The sequence below is a fragment of the Lithobates pipiens genome, unplaced genomic scaffold (genome assembly GCF_037356315.1).
Source record: "Lithobates pipiens isolate NorthernLeopardFrog02 unplaced genomic scaffold, aLitPip1_a1.2 Scaffold_3, whole genome shotgun sequence".
Lineage (NCBI taxonomy): Eukaryota > Metazoa > Chordata > Amphibia > Anura > Ranidae > Lithobates > Lithobates pipiens.
In genome coordinates this window covers 130106975-130123564 of record NW_027507790.1, presented here as the reverse complement: position 1 = coordinate 130123564, position 16590 = coordinate 130106975, and the positions used below count along the sequence as shown (strand labels likewise).

Genomic DNA, 16590 nt, shown 5'->3' with positions numbered 1-16590 from the left:
AGGAAGACTGGGTGAAGATGGCAGAGTCAGGGAGCCATGACAGCGCTGCACTGACAGGTAAGTCTGTCATAAACTACTAGTCCTCCCAGAATCTTGCTCACACGCGCCCCCACAAACATCCGTGACCGCCAGGTCTGGAAGACCCGGCGCATCACGGATCGCAGTAAACAGCCACTGGTAGCAGCCATTTACCACGTGATCGCTCCGTCAAATGATGGAGTGATCACTTGTAAACAAACATGTCATGACGCCGGTTCCTCTCTCCCCTCTCTGTACCAATCGGTACAGTGCAAGGGGAGAGGCGGAGAGATGGCAGCAGTGCTGTGCTGGATGTGTAGTGCCCACAGCGCTGCTCTGTTCCCATACTCTGCAGTACTCTGCCAGTACTCTGCAACACTGTGCAATACTTTGCAACATTGTGCAATACTCTGCCAATACTCTGCAACACTGCAATACTCTGAAACAATGTGCAATACTCTGCCAATACTCTGCAACACTGCAATACTTTGAAATACTCTGCCAATACTCGCCAATACTCTGCAATAAATTTTAACAGAAACAAAGATTTTTATTTTATTTTTACCAAATTTTCAGTCTTTTTTGATTCATAGCGCAAAAAATAAAAAACCCAGCAGTGATTAAATACCACCAAAAGAAAGGTCTATTTGTGTGAAAAAAAGGACAAACATTTCCTATGGGTACAGTGTTGCATGACAGAGTAATTGTCATTCAAATTGTGAGAGCACCAAAAGCTGAAAATTGGTCTGGTTAGGAAGGGGGTTTAAAGTGGTTGTATACTGTTTTTTTTACTTTTACCTAGAGGTAAGCCTATAATAAGGCTTACCTCTAGGTAAAAAAAATATCTCCTAAACCTGTATGGTTTAGGAGATATTCCCCTCGCAATGAGCCGCTGACTGCAGATGCACACAGGGGATTTTCGGCTGGAAGCTCGGCAGACGCCGGACTTTGCCGGACATAAATCTCCCGCGCATGTGACGATATTGCGGCTCCGGCCACTCACAGCGCCAGAGCCGCGATACCCGGAAGACACACTTGAGAAAACATGTCAGCTCCCTCGGCGTGGATCGTCGGAGATATCGGGGCCTCGTTCTAAGGTAAGTATTTCACACTAGCTCATTATGCCTTTTCCCTTGCAGGTCAGAAAAAAATAAAAAATTTCAGCGGGTTTGCTACCGCTTTAAGTGCCCAGTGGTCAAGTGGTTAAACCTGCAGGGGGCTCATTGCTTTTTATTTTATCTGACTGTTTACTACTGCTTTAAGAAGAAATTGCTCTAAAGTGGGGAAATATTCCCTCTTAGACAGTTATCACCAAGACAGATGTCTGCTTTGGAAGATTCCCTCTTTCCTCCCATCACAGTGAAAACTGTAAAAAATGTGGATTTCCCATCACCTGGTCTTGTTGGCCATTAGTCACAAGGACATATATGGAAGGTGAATCTCCAGTGTGAGCTCAAACAGAAATAAAAACCTTACAAGGGTTTTAAAGTGGTTGTATACCCACATTTTTAACTTTTACCTACAGGAAAGCCTATAATAAGGCTTACCTGTAGGTAAAAAAAATATCTCCTAAACCTGTACGGTTTAGGAGATATTCCCCTCGGTATGCGCCGCTGACTGCAGCGGCGCATGCGCACAAGGGGTTTCTCGCCGTCAAAATCCGGCAGCGGCCGAGCGGCCGGACTGAAATCTCCCGTGCGCATGCGCGGGAGTGACGATATCGCGGCTCCGGCCACTCACAGCGCCGGAGCCGCGATACCTGGAAGAAACGCCGAGGGAGCATGTCAGCTCCCTCGGCGTGGATCGGGCCAGATGTCGGGGCCTCGTTCTAAGGTAAGTATTTCATAATGAGCTAGTATGCGGTGCATACTAGCTCATTATGCCTTTTGCTTTGCAGGTTTAAAAAAAAAAAAAAATGTGGGGGTTTACTACCGCTTTAACCATCCCTTCCTCATTCTTCAAAAAGAAATAAAAAGTTTGGGCTTTAGATATACTTTATTGTGAAATCAGTCTTGTAGCAGAGTGTATATATATATATATATATATATATATATATATATATATAATTTTTATTATTATTATACTCCATTTATATAGCACCAACAGTTTACACAGCGCTTTACAATGTAGAGGGGGGGACAACACAATTACAGTACAGTTCAATACAAAAGGTACAGGAGGGCCCTGCTCATAGAGGTTACATTCTAAAAGGAGGGTGTGGTACAAAAGGTAATAGCTGCAGAGAATGATTTGATGGGGGTGGCCCGGGGACAGTTAGGTGGGTGTGGATATACTTATGTGACCTATTTTGCCTATTTTGACCTATTTTGCCTGCCTAAATATTTTAGTTTATCTTCTTTTGTGATTCATGCAAGGTGAAACCATGTTCTCTATTATATGAATAAAGTAGTGTCACCTCTCAATCTATTGGTTGGACAAAGAAGGAGTCATATCTGTGCTCTCCCTTCCCCTCTCCCTTCCCCTAATTATTTCCACAGTTTTAGAAAGGCTAAAAATGCCCATATGTGCCCCATGCCAACACTACTGTTTTTTTTACAAAGCTCTCACACAAGGCTGGGGCACTGGGGGAAGTGCAGTAAAAGTAGAAGTGAACATTAATTGGCAATAGTGGAACAAATACATAGCTGGAATGTTCATTATATTTACCTAGTATCCTAACATTAAAGAGTAACTCTACTTTTGTTGAGAATAAAATTGCACTCTGAGTGATCTATGTACATGGCAAGGATTTTAACAAACTTTGTTGCAGATTCCCACCTTGTTATTCTGAAGAAATCCCTGTGTTTGTCTGTGTCCATGGGGGGAAGTGAGTTTAATGGGAGTTCATAATTATCAACCAGATGTGCAAATACAGAGCACTAACGCGGAAAGCTACTGGGCCTGCATCCCTTTAGACATGATTTCTTATTGGGAATATCTCACAAAAAAAGTAACTTTTGTTGCAGAGGATGCTTGAAATCTCACTTGCATCTTAGTGTAAACTTCTGGAAAAATCAGTAATCTGATCACACAAGCAGGAAATGATGTTTCTGGAGGGCGTTCTGTACACATGCTATGTACAGAACACCCCCAGGTAGCCATATTGCATTGCATTTTCAGAAAATTACAGAGCTGCACATTGAAAAGGAAAGGTCATTTTTAATAACACTTAATTTCAATATGACTTGTGCCCCAATTGTATATGCTATATTATTTATTTGCTATTTTTCTTTCCCACAAAAGTGAAGTTACCTTTAAGTTAAACTCGCACTTTTAAGGCCAACAAACACAGCACAGAGGTTATATGTATAATACTTCTAGGACTTGGAGGTGTCAGAGAAGAGTGTGTGGGCCATTTTCCATTTGTAAATCAATAGGGGAAGTACTTTGTTATATTTCTTTGATCTTTGCTTCCTATAAACTCCTTGAGAGCATTGTATGAAAGTTTTTAATGGGAAAATGTTTCTTTTTACATTATACTTACAGTATAGTCAAATAAATTCAAATCATTTTTACCAGTGTTTTCACTTTTCCATCACAATGAAAAGAAATCCAATAACAAGCCAAGGTATGATGCACAGGAATCACATTTGAACGCAGAAATTGTAGGATTTATTTAGCTTCAAACACTCGACTTATTCATCTTGAACCGTAAACAAGTAAAGCCAAAGCTCATTTCGCTGTACTTGTCCTGTGGATGACACAAGTGCTGAAGCCCGCTGACGGCTGACTCCACAGAGCCGATCCAGGATGGGGAAAGATCGAGACCATATGGTCAGGATCCACCCAAATGCCTGGACTGGCACCTGGCTCAGCCTCTCAGCAAGCCACTGAGAGCCTGAGCCAGCGGTTCCAGCCCCCTCAACAGTCCAGTGAGCATGGGGGGGGGGGGCAGAGCAGAGAACAGCTGACTGACAGTCACCAGCTCTCTGCTCACAAAGATCTGAGAACTGAGCGATTGGTGGTGATAGTTCTCAGCCTCAAAGCTGGCGGGGGACAGATGCAGCATCAGACCAATGCTGCATCCACCTAGGTAATAATGATTTAAAAAAAAAATACTTGCATACTTCTCTTTTAAAGTAGAACTATAGACAAAACTTTTTATTTTGATTTTAAATAGAGTAAGGGAGGGTTATAACCACTCTAAAGGTCATTTATCCCAATGGGGAGATTTGCATAAGCTTCTTGTTTCATAGCCAAAACAGGAAGTAAGAGGAAATTCCTGCAAGCTAAGGGAATTCCTTAAGGCCCCCCAGGTTACAAGAACTAGTGTCCCAATTGGAAGATTTCCCCTCTATTAATTTTCCAAGGACAACAAAACATTTTGGATTTTTTTTACTTTAACTTTCAATGATAATGGTAAACAGGACAAATAGAGAAAGTGAATCTCCAGCATAGACAGCAATAAACCTGCCAGGTGTTCTAATCCTTCTCCACTTTATCTAAAACTAAAATTAAAAAAGTTGTGTATTTTGTCCTGGAAGATTTGGCTGCTCAATGACCAGGCCATTTTTTGTGATACGGCACTTTGTAGCCCTAACTAACAATTGCACAGTCATGCAACGCTGTACCCAAACAAAATTGATGTCTTTTTTTCCCCACAAATAGAGCTTTCTTTTGGTGGTATTTGATCGCCTCTGCAGTTTTTATGTTTTGCGCTATAAACAAAAGATGAGCGACAATTTTGAAAACAGAAACACACTGGGGGTTATTTACGAAAGGTAAATCCACGTTGCACTGCAAGTGCACTTGGAAGTGCAGTCGCTTTAAATCTAAGGGGTAAATCTGAAATGAGTGGAAGCTCTGCTGATTTTATCATCCAATCATGTGCAAGCTAAAATTCTGTTTTATTTTCCTTGCATGACCCCCTCGGATCTACAGCGACTGCACTTCCAAGTGCATTTGCAGTGCAAAGTGGATTTGCCTTTAGTAAATAACCCCCAATATCTTTTAATTTTTGCTATAATAAATATCCCACATTTTTTATAAAAAAAACAAATTCTTTCCTTAGTTTAGGTCAATATGTATTCTCTATATATTTTTGATAAAAAATTGCAATAAAGGTATATTGATTGGTTTGCGCAAAAGTTATAGCGTCTACGAAATAGGGGATAGATTTATGGCATTTTTATTTATTTATTTATTTTACTAGTAATGGCGGCGATCTTCAATTTTTATCGGGACTGTGATATTGTGGCAGACACATTGGACACTTTTGACACAATTTTGGGACCATTGACAATTATACAGCGATCAGTGATATAAAAATGCACTGATTACTGGTTAAATGTCACTGGCAGGGAAGGGGTTAACACTAGAGGTGATCAAGGGGTTAACTGTGTTCCCTAGGTGTGTTCTAACTGTAGGGGGAGGGAACTGTCTAGGAGGAGAGAGAGATCAGTGTTCATACATAGTATGAACACACGATCTCTCTCTACTCCGCTAAGCTCTTGTACACACGGTCGGACATTCCGATGGAGAATGTCCGATCGGACCGTGTTGTTGGATAATCCGACCGTGTGTGGGCTCCATCGGACTGCTTCCGTCGCAATATCCGACCGACAAAGTTTTAGAGCTGGGCTATAAAATTTTCCGGCAACATGATCCGATCAGACTTTGTCCAATCGTTTGTAGAGAATTCCGATCGGACAAAGTGCCACACATGCTCAGATCAAATTCCTAGACCAAAGCTATTGGCTACTAGCCTGAACGTAGTCCCGTCGTAACGAAATAACGGCATCACTTCACGAACGATCGGATTTTCCGACAACTTTGTCCAACCATGTATATGCAACACCAGTTTCAGACAAAATCCGTCGGACAAAATCTGGCGGATTTTGTCGTGTGTACAAAGGCTAAGAGAACCAGGACCTGTGTGTTTACACACACACAGATCCCGGTTCTTGCTGTGTCACAAGCGGTTGTGAGAGCGCGGCGGTCCGTGCACACGCTGCAGGCGCGAGCGCCCCTAGTGGCCAAAGAGATGTAAGGTAACGTCGTTTTGCCCTGCCCGTGCCATTCTGCTGCATTAAAACTGCAACAGCTGGTCGACAAGCGGTTAAGCCCTTCACACTGGCTGCCTCCAAGCCCTTTAAGGGCTCTAAACACAGGGAGGCAGAATTGGGCCTTTGGGTCATGTCGGTGTGATTGGCTGTCACAGTGGTCACATGATCGGAAAGCTCCCGATCGCTAGTTGCACCGGGAGGTTTCCAGTAGCCTCTGACTACCGCGCAGGGAGCGTGCTGTCAGCACAGTAAGTGTTTTACACAGGCACATATCCTCTGTATGAAGGCCCACACTCCGAGAGACCCCATATATGCGTTCGGCGAGCGTGAAAAAGTTAATTAAAAGGAAAACATTATTATTATTTTTGTTTGTTTTCACACCAGTGAATATAACATATTTGCTGGGCAATGCCATGTATCTATGCTGGAAGCTTGGTATGACCACGGTGTATGACATCATAATAGCCAAGCAGTGTAATACAAGTAAACTATTGATAGGTATTTGGGGGTGATAGACAGAAGGCAAGTAATACATTTAGTACCTTGTGCTTTATAATATGTTTTTGCTAAAACAAATAACCACCTACTATAGTACTGGCTGCGTTTTTTTTTTTGTCCTGACAGATTTTTGATGCTGCTGATTATATGTAATTCGCTTCACTTCCTCCTCTGGGAGAGTTATTGAATTGGTAACAATAACCATCTTTGCAACTCAAATCACATGGCGGAATAAAGCAGTGCTGTCAGAAGTATACAAACCCATACGGAGAGAGAAATTTATGGCATTTATCGAGTGGAGGTACAGGTTTGACTGCTATGACAGCATGTCTGAATGAATGGGAGGCAACTTCTGAAAGGGAGAAAAAGCGCTAATTGGAGTGGCATATTTCTAAAGCAGCTACTGTACGTTTCTACAATAATTTTGCAAATGTTGTCATCTCATTACACTCCATTTCCAGAACAGCGGTTAAATCTAGGAAAAGGAGAAGACTCGTTCTCCCCTGAGAGTGGGAGGAAGATGTAATGAGATCTGCCCTTAGTCTTTGTAATTTGTCTCTAAGATGTGGCATGATGTTTAAGAAGAACTCCAGGCAAAACACCAACTGCAGTAGCTACTATGCAATGTGAAAAGCTTTTTTTCCCATGTATCTGCTCTTTTGAATGCTCTGCTTGAAAGAAAGCAGTGAGTAGGCGAAACTGTAATCAGCGCTGCCAGCAGCCCCCTTCATTTGTTAAAGTGAACAGCTTGTTTCAAAAACTTTGCATTAACTTGACATAATACATAAAAAAAATGGAAAAAAAATGCTGTACAGCACAGAACATGTGTGAAAGTGATCCAGGTTCTATGTTATTCAACTCTCCAGTGCTGCACCAACCAAGATGTAGTGAAAGAAGCAATGTTGGGTGGGAACAGAGCAGGCCTTCATATCAGTAAAGCTGTGGCCAAAAGTTTTGAGAATGGCACAAATATTCATTTTCACAAAGTCTACTGCCTCAGTTTTTATGACAGCAATTTGCATATACTCCAGAATGTTATGAAGAGTGATCAGATGAATTGCAATTAATTGCAAAGTCCCCCTTTGCCATGAAAATGAACTTAATCTCATAAAAAAAATGTCCACTGCATTTGTGAAAAGGGCTTCAGGGCGCCCAAGAAAGTCCAGCAAGCGTCAGGACTGTTTTCTACAGTTGATTCAGCTTTGGAATCAGGGCACCGCCAGTACAGAACTTGCTCAGGCATGGCAGCAGGCAGATGTGAGTGTATCTGCATGCACAGAGAAGCGAAGACTTTTGGAGGATGGCCTGGTATTAAGAACAGCAAATAAGCCACTTTTCTCCAGGAAAAACTACAAGGACAGACTGATATTCTTCAAAAGGTACAGGGATTGGACTGCTGAGGACTGGTGTAAAGTAATTTTCTCTGATAATTCCCCTTTTCGATTGTTTGGGGCATCTGGAAAAAACCTTGTCAGAAGAAAAGGTGCTACCATAAGTCCTCTGTCATGCCAATAGTAAAGCATCCTGAGACTATTCATGTGTGGAGTTGCTTCTGAGCCAAAGGAGTGGGCTCACTCACAATTTTGTATAAAGAATGGTATAAGAATGGTATAAAAACATCCTCCGAGATGTAACTCCTCAGAGCAACTACTCACAACCATCTAAGAACAATTTGGTGATGAACAATGCCTTTTCCAGGATGATGGAGCACCTTGCCATAAGAAAAAAGTTATAACTAAGGGTCTTGGGAAACAAAACATCAACATTTTGGGTCCATGGCCAGGAAACTCCCCAGACCTTAATCCCATTGAGAATTTGTAGTCAATCCTCAAACTCCACAAATTCTTACAAACTCCAAGCATTGATTTTGCAAGAATGTGCTGCCATCAGTCAGGATGTGGCCCAGAAGTTGATTGACCGCGTGCCAGGGCAAATTACAGAGGTGTTGAAAAATAAAGGGCCAACACTGCAAATATTGACTCTGCAAAAAATGTATGTAATTGTCAATAAAAGCCTTTGCCACTGAAATGCTTGTAATTATACTTCAGTATACCATAGTAAGCATACCATAGTAAAAACATATAACCCAGATCTTAATCTATGGTGAGGAGTCACACCCCAGCCAATTCACAGAGGAACTGCACCGTGCAGGCGACCTAGATATATGGGTTGATTTACTAAAACTGAAGCGTGTGCATGGTAGCCAATCAGCATCTAACTTCAGCTTGTTCAATCAAGCTTTGACAATAAGGCCAGATTCACACTGGTGCGACAAATGCTCCGACATTGGGAGCTCATGTCGCATGACATGTGAAAATGAATGTTTCCCTACGGGGGCCGTCTTAACTGGTCTGACACAAGTCGGTCCGACTTTGAAAATGCTCCCTGCACTACTTTGGTCCGACTTTGATCCTACTTCAGCCCATTGAATATCATTGAAGTTGGATCAAAGTCGGATCGCCATCTTGCCGGATCCAACTTTGGCATGCGACTTGTGCTCTGATGATCTTGAAGGGGAACTCCAAACCAAACCGGAATGGGTTCCCCCTCCAAGAGCATACCAGTCCTTTCAATCTGATATGGATTTTAAGGGGAACCCACTATGCCAAAAATCCATACCAGACCCTTATCCAAGCATGCAGCCCGGCCGGTCAGGAAAGGGGGTGGGAATGAGCGAGCGCCCCCCCCCCCCAAACCGTACCAGGCCACATGCCCTCAACATGAGGGGTGGGTGCTTTGGGGCAGGGGGGCGCACTGCGGCCCCCCCTCACCCCAAAGCACCTTGTCCCCATGTTGATGAGGACAAGGGCCTCTTCCCGACAACCCTGGCTGTTGGTTGTCAGGGTCTGCGGGTGGGGGGCGTATCGGAATTCGGGAGCCCCCTTTAATAAGGGGCCCCAGATCCCGGCCCCCCGCCCAATGTGAATGAGTATGGGGTACATCGTACCCCTACCCATTCACCTGGGGGGAAAAAAGTGTCAATAAAAAAAAACACACTAGACCGATTTTTAAAGTAATATATTAGGCAGCTCCGGGGTCTCTTCCGACTTCTTCGCTCTCTCCGGCCTCTTCTCCCAGTCTCCGGTTCTTCTCCCGCTCTCCAGTGTCTTCTGCCGGGCTCCTCCGCTATCTTCTGCTCTTTTAGTAGCGTTGGCCCGGTCTTCTCCGTTATCTTATTCCCTCCAGTCTTCTTCCGATGTTGATACGACGCTCTCGCTCAATGTAATGCCTTGCTCTCGCTCGATGTAATGCCTTGTGCGCAGTGCGCAGTGACTTATATAGGCATGGGGCGTGGTCACCGGGTGACCCGACCCCTTATGATGTCACTGCCCCATCATGCCCCACTGCCCCAAAGCACCCACCCTTCATGTTTAGGGCATGCAACCTGGTACGGTTCAGGGGGGGGGGGGGCCTTCGCTCACTGATTGCAAGCTGGGAAGCTGATTTGCATGTGTTTAGGGAGTGTTCCTCCTTTACTATCTTTTAATTAGCGGGGGGACCGGAGGACAGTGGGCATTGAGTGGTGCTTTTTGTGGTACCGCGTGGCGTCAATTCCGGTTTCCCGGCTCACTGCTGTCCTGTGTGGAGTGGACTGACTCCAACTGAGACTGCCTGAGCGACTGAGGTGTGGAAGGCCTGAGCGGGTAAGCCTCTAGTAGCAGCACAATGTTCCAGTCAACACAGCATAAGCATCCTTTTGGAGAAGCACAACAATCCCCCTGAGGCCATGACACAATCCGATACCCATACACAGGCACGGTGGGCCTCAGCCTCAGTAAAGTCTCTTTCTCCTCCTACCTGAGCTCAGCTGACTGACAGCCGCGAGCCACCCCTCTGCTCTGCAGTGTGCCTCAGTCAGTTCCGGCACTTCTCTGCTGGATGAGGTCTCTCCACTAGCAGATGATGTATATCTGTATGGATGGACTTCAAAGTGTGTAAGGGCTGAAAGAAACAATGTCTAAAAAAAGGAAACCAATGCAGCCATTACCATTGGTAAGCCATTGGTAAGCTGCAATATATAACTTGTTGTTTCTGAGTTTAATACCACTTTAAATCCATTTATATCCATTTACTATGCATTTCCTACAAAATAAACTGAACAAAATATATGTATGTGCACCTTTTATACAATGCAGATTAAGGCATTGCACAGCCTTATGTGCTACTCCATGGTGTGTTGATAAAAATAAGAATATCCCTAGCCTACAAAGCTAAGTATATTTTAGGCTGGAAATAAAGGTGGACCATCTTTATCTTTCAATTACTTTAGTATTAAGTAAGGCTGCTTTCACACTGGGGCGGTATTCAGGCGTTACAGCGCTAAAAATAGCGCCTGTGTAACGCCTGAAAAAAACCGGCCCCTTTAACTCCAGTGTGAAAGCCGGAGGGCTTTCACACTGGAGCGATGCGCTGGCAGGACGGTGAAAAAAGTCCTGCTAGCCGCATCTTTGCAGCGGTGAAGGAGTGGTGTATTCACCGCTCCTAAACCGCTCCTACCCATTGAAATCAATGGGACACCGCGGCAATACCGCCGGCAAAGCGCCGCTGCAGCGGCGCTTTGCGGGCGGGTTTAACCCCTTATCGGCCGCTAGCGGGGGTTAAAACCACCCCGCTAGCGCCCGCACACTGCCGCTAAAACGACGGTTAAGCGCCGCTAAAAATAGCGGCACTTTACCGCCGACGCCGCTCCCGCTGCAGTGTGAAAGCAGCCTAAATGATTCAATTAGTGAAAATTTATAAATGTGTGCATCTAAAGCACAGAGGACAATTCTAAAATTTGCCTCCTCACCAAAAGGGTCCTTAAAGGGGTTGTAAAGGAGAAGTTTATTTTTTTTATCATTTTATACATTAAGATAAAAAGCCTTCTGTGTGCAGCAGCCCCCATCCCCCCCCCCCACCCCAGCCCCCCTAATACTTACCTGCGGTCCCTTTCTGTCCAGCGATGTCCATGAGTTTCTCAGCCATTCAAAATTCTTCTTCCTGATTAGCTGAGACACATTGCCATTGGCTCCCGTTGCTGTCAAAGTCAGCTAGCCAATCAGGGGAAAGAGGGGGTGGGGCCGGGTCGGGGCTCCGTGTCTAAATGGACACAGGGAGCTGTGACTCAGCTCGGTGCCCCCATAGAAGAGGAACCCAAGAAGAGGAGGATCTAGGCTGCTCTGTTTAAATCCACTGCAACAGAGCAGGTTAGTATAACATGTTTATGATTTTTATAGGAAAAACATGATACTTTACAATCACGTTATGCTTTTTTTTAGTGTGTATTTGATTTGAAATAAAACCAACCTTCTTATCATTGTCAGAAGAAATGTTTTTTTCCTAGGCTCTACTAAATACAATAAATGCTGCAGAAATGTTTATGTACCCTTCCCCAGATCTGTGCCTCCATACAATATTGTCATGGAAGTCTATAGACTCCGTGGACTTCATGGCTTAGTTTGTGCTCTGACATGCACTGTTAACTGTGGGACCTTATATAGACAGGGGTGTGCCTTTCCAAATCATGTCCAATCAAATGAATTTACCACAGGTGGACTCCAATCAAGTTTTAGAAACATCTCAAAGATGATCAGTGCACCTGAGCTCAATTTTGAGTATCATGGCAAAGGCTGTGAATACTCGTCGTGTACATGTGAATTTTTTTTTTGTTTTTTAATAAATTTGAAAAGATTTCAAACAAACTTCTTTCATGCTGTCATTATGGGGTATTGTTTGTAGAATTTTAAGGAAAATAATGAATTGAATCCATTTTGGAATAAGGCTATAACATAACAAAATGTGGAAAAAGTGAAGCGCTGTGAAAACTTTCCAGATGCACTGTAGGTTGATGATAAAGTATTTTTTTCAAAGCTAGGAGGATGGCATCCACTTACAGTCTAACCTAATCCTAGAGATAGAAAAAAAAAAAGGCTCCTTAGCAAATATTTATTCTGATCTCTAATATACTGAAACTTTAATATTGTCCTAAGATCCTGTCTTTTCCTAGTGTAAATAGGTACAGTAGGCCTTTGGTAATAATTCTATAACCTTCTATTTTCTAAGTTGATCCTTGTTACATTGATGTCTGTCATGTTGATGCATAAACTATAATAATTGCTATTTGCAGACATTACAGTACATCAAAATCACTTGCTACACAGGTCATTGGGCTCATAGTCAGCTGTGACAGTTGCACAGTCATTACAGTTGCTAACGGATGAAGGTGGTTCTGTGTGGCTTATGCAGCACTTTACCAGAGCTGGTAAGGTACACTATAAGTCCTACACTAATGTGTCCACTTAACGGTAAACTTGGATCATGGCATTATTAAAATACCAACAGCATGCTATTAAAATGTTCTTTCATTGAAATGTTGTGTTTGCATACAGTGGGAAAAATAATTATTTGCCCCCCTGCTGATTTTGTAAGTTTGCCCACTAACAAAGAAATTAAGTTAGTTTTTTTTTTATCATAGGTGTATTCTAAATGATAGAGACAGAATATCAACCATAAATCCAGAAAAAAAAACGATGAATGAATGTTAAAAATTGAGTTGCAGTTCAGTGAGTAAAATAAGTATTTGATCCCCAAGTAAAACATTAATTAGTTTGGCAAGCACAGAGGTAAGACATTTCTTGTAGTTATTGACCAGGTTTGTACAGATCTCAGGAGGGATTTTGGTCCACTCCTTTTTACAGATCTTCTCTAAATCCTTAAGGTTTATTGGCTGTCGCTTGGCAACGTGAAGTTTCAGCTCCCTCCATAAAATTTCTATAGGATTAAGGTCTGGAGACTGGCTAGGCCACTCCATGACCTTAATGTGCTTCTTCTTGAGCCACTCCTTTGTTGCCTTCGTGGTATGTTTTGGCTCATTGTCACGCTGAAAGACCCATCCATGACCCATCTTCAGGTTTTTGGCTGAGGGAAGGTTTTCATCCAAGATTTTACAATACATGGCCCCTTCCACGGGCCCATCAATGCAGCAAAGACAGCCTCAAAACATAATGTTTCCACCTCGGTGCTTGACTGTAGGGATGGTGTTCTTAGAGTCATAGTCAGCATTGTTCTTCCTCGAAACACAGCGAGTCCACCTACTCAAGAAGGCACATGTACAGTCATGCCAATAAACATTTAAATGATTCAGAGAAGGAGTGGGAGAAAGTGCTGTGGTTACATGAGAACAAAATTGAGCTCTTTGGCATTAACTTGACTTGCAGTGTTTGGAGGAAGAAAAAATCTGACTATGACCCTAAAAACACCATCCCTACAGTCAAGCACGGAGGTGGAAGCATGATGCTTTGGGGCTGTTTCTCCGCTAAAGGCACAGGCCGACTTTGACGCATTGAGGGGCCAATGGACAGGGCCATGCATTGTAAAATCTTCCCTCAGCCAGAACACTGAAGATGGGTCATAGATGGGTCTTCCAGCATGACAATGACCCAATGACCCAAAACATACCACCAAGGCAACAAAAGAGTGACTCAAGAAGAAGCACATTTAGGTTGTGGAGTGGCCCAGTCAGTCTCCAGACTTTAAAACTATAGAAAATTTATGGAGGGAGCTGAAACTTCAAGTTGCCAAGAGACAGCCAATAAACCTTATGGATTTAGAGAAGAGGTGTGCCAACAAGGGTTTCTCCACCAAGTACCAAGTCATGTTTTGCTTGGGGACCAAATATGTATTTTACTCACTGAACTGCAACTTAATTTATAGCATTTGTTTTTTTTTCTGGATATTTCTGGATATTTGGTTGATATCATTTAAAATACACCTATAATAAAAATTATAGACCCTTAATTTCTTTGGAAGTGAGCAAACTTACAAAATCTGCAGGAAATCAAATAATTTTTTTCCCAACTGTATACGCACTACGACAACCTTCAACAATAACAGTTGAAACATTTATCTTCTAGGGGAGCAACATCCGTTGTATACAGATGCAGACAAAAAGGAACTCAGAAGCCTTTTGCTGTCAAGATGTTGAAGAAAACTGTAAGTTGACAATTTCTTTGTATGGATGATTACTCATAATTATTTCTATAAGATGACTAAAGTAAAATGAGGCAGTAAATATTTTTTTTTTCTGTCATACATATATTATCCACTCTTAACATTCACAAATATAATATTACTCATGTGAGCAGGGGTGTTACTAGACCCTAGCACCTACAGCACATGCCATGCTTTTACTGACTGCCCCTAGGTCAGCTTTGTAGCAATTTTTCCTGTCAGCCCAAGAATGGTCATCCAGACAAACCAATTAATCTTTGCTGAATTGCGGTTTACACATTTTTAGAAGTCGACTTATAAATGCTTTATCAAAATATTCACATAAATGTGACCCAGGAGTCACACAATTTTTTTAATTGAATCTAAATAGAATCTTGATTGTTAACATTTATGAATAGGCCCCTTATTCCTTTAAGAAATTATAACACATTTCATTTTTAATCAGTCCTGTCATCAACTTTCATGAAATAACTGTTAAGGATATGTCATACCTATTCATTTTTGCAGTAAAAAAAAAAAATATTAGACCTGATTTGATCCAGAGAGATTTTTTTAACCAATAAATGGCATTACGAAGTAGCTGATTGTCTCTGGTAAAAGCTATGTCATTGCTTGGAACTTTTGTTGGCCTTTTGCAAGTCCAAGGTGTTTGGCTTCACATCCCTGTCATCAAAAGGCCACCAAACTTTTGGCAGTACATAAGAAAATAGGTTAAAAAGAAGGCAGGCATAAAATAGAAGTAAATAGGTATGGTAAAGAGAGTGTATAAAGACGAGAAAACAAAAGCTTTTATAATGCTACAGCATTTCACCTACACTGAATTTTTATTAAATTTGTTAAAAATATAGATCATAACATGAATGAAGAGGTAGATATGGGCAATGCAGTCACAAGGACTACAGCCACCATTAACATAATTACGTTTATGAGCATAATGAAAATCCATACATTTTCAGATTAGTAAGCAAACAATACATGTGATCTGTGGCTAACTGGTAGGGGATTTGGTGGCTAATCAGAAACTGACCAAGATGTGGTGCCAAGTACAGGTGGATTGTAGAATCTGTTTCATGATGAAAATGAGAAAAGATATAAAGGTATCTACACAGCAAGGGGTATAAGGAAGTGTAAGCCCTTGTACACATGGTCGGACATTTCGACAACAAAATCCGTCAGATTTTGTCCGGCGGATTTTGTCCGAAACTTGTGTTGCATACACACGGTCGGACACAGTTGTCGGAAAATCCGATCGTACGTAACGTGATGACGTTATTTCGTTATGACGGGACTACGTTCAGGCTAGTAGCCAATAGCTTTGGTCTAGGAATTTGATCTGAGCATGCGTGGCACTTTGTCCGATCAGAATTCTCTACACACACAATCGGACAAAGTCCGATCGGATCATGTTGTCTGAAAGTTTTATAGCCCAGCTCTAAAACTTTGTCCGTCGGATATTCTGACAGAAACAGTCCGATGGAGCCCACACACAGTCGGATTATCCAACAACATGGTCCAATCGGACATTTTCCGTCGGAATGTCTGACCGTGTGTACAAGGGCTTAGAGGAGAGAAAAAATAAGAAAAAACGGGGAGCGGAACAAGTTTATTGATTACACCCAAATGAGGACCTCGAGGCCCAGCACTTACAGAGAGGAATAACTTGCCTAAAACATTGAAGGATGAGCACACTGAATCAACAGAGCCAATACCTTAAGGAATTTCTTACGTGTTTCTAAAAGAATGCTAGTGAGTTTTTATTGATGAAAAAGTTTTGAGACGTTGGTGGATTGCCACAAAGTGAGAAAACTGCTTTTTCTGCACTTCTGCAATAGTTTGTTTTGTTGATTAACAGAACATGGGTCACTATTTTGATGAGACTTGGTAAACCTTGGGGTTTAAAATGTAGTAGGATGTAATAGGAAATGCCAAGGGTCTCAAAGACTGCAAGTGCTTGAGAACCTTGGTCCAGAACCTTGCAAACATGGGAAAGGTCCATCATATGTGGAAAACATCTCCCAAGGTGGGACAGCCAAGAAAGCACGTGCTAGGAAGAGATGGATGGAGGTATGCTTATCGGGAC

At 42.4% G+C, this 16590-nt stretch overlaps 1 protein-coding gene across 1 annotated transcript in view; it reads left to right on the top strand.

Annotated features, from left to right (window-relative positions):
- The window catches only part of CAMK4 (calcium/calmodulin dependent protein kinase IV), a 318697-nt gene that overhangs the window by 125245 nt on the left and 176862 nt on the right, over positions 1–16590 (top strand). The window contains exon 2 of the mRNA XM_077462295.1: positions 14414–14492. Within this exon, the coding sequence (XP_077318421.1) occupies positions 14414–14492 (79 nt within the window). The remainder of the gene's footprint in view (positions 1–14413; positions 14493–16590) is intronic.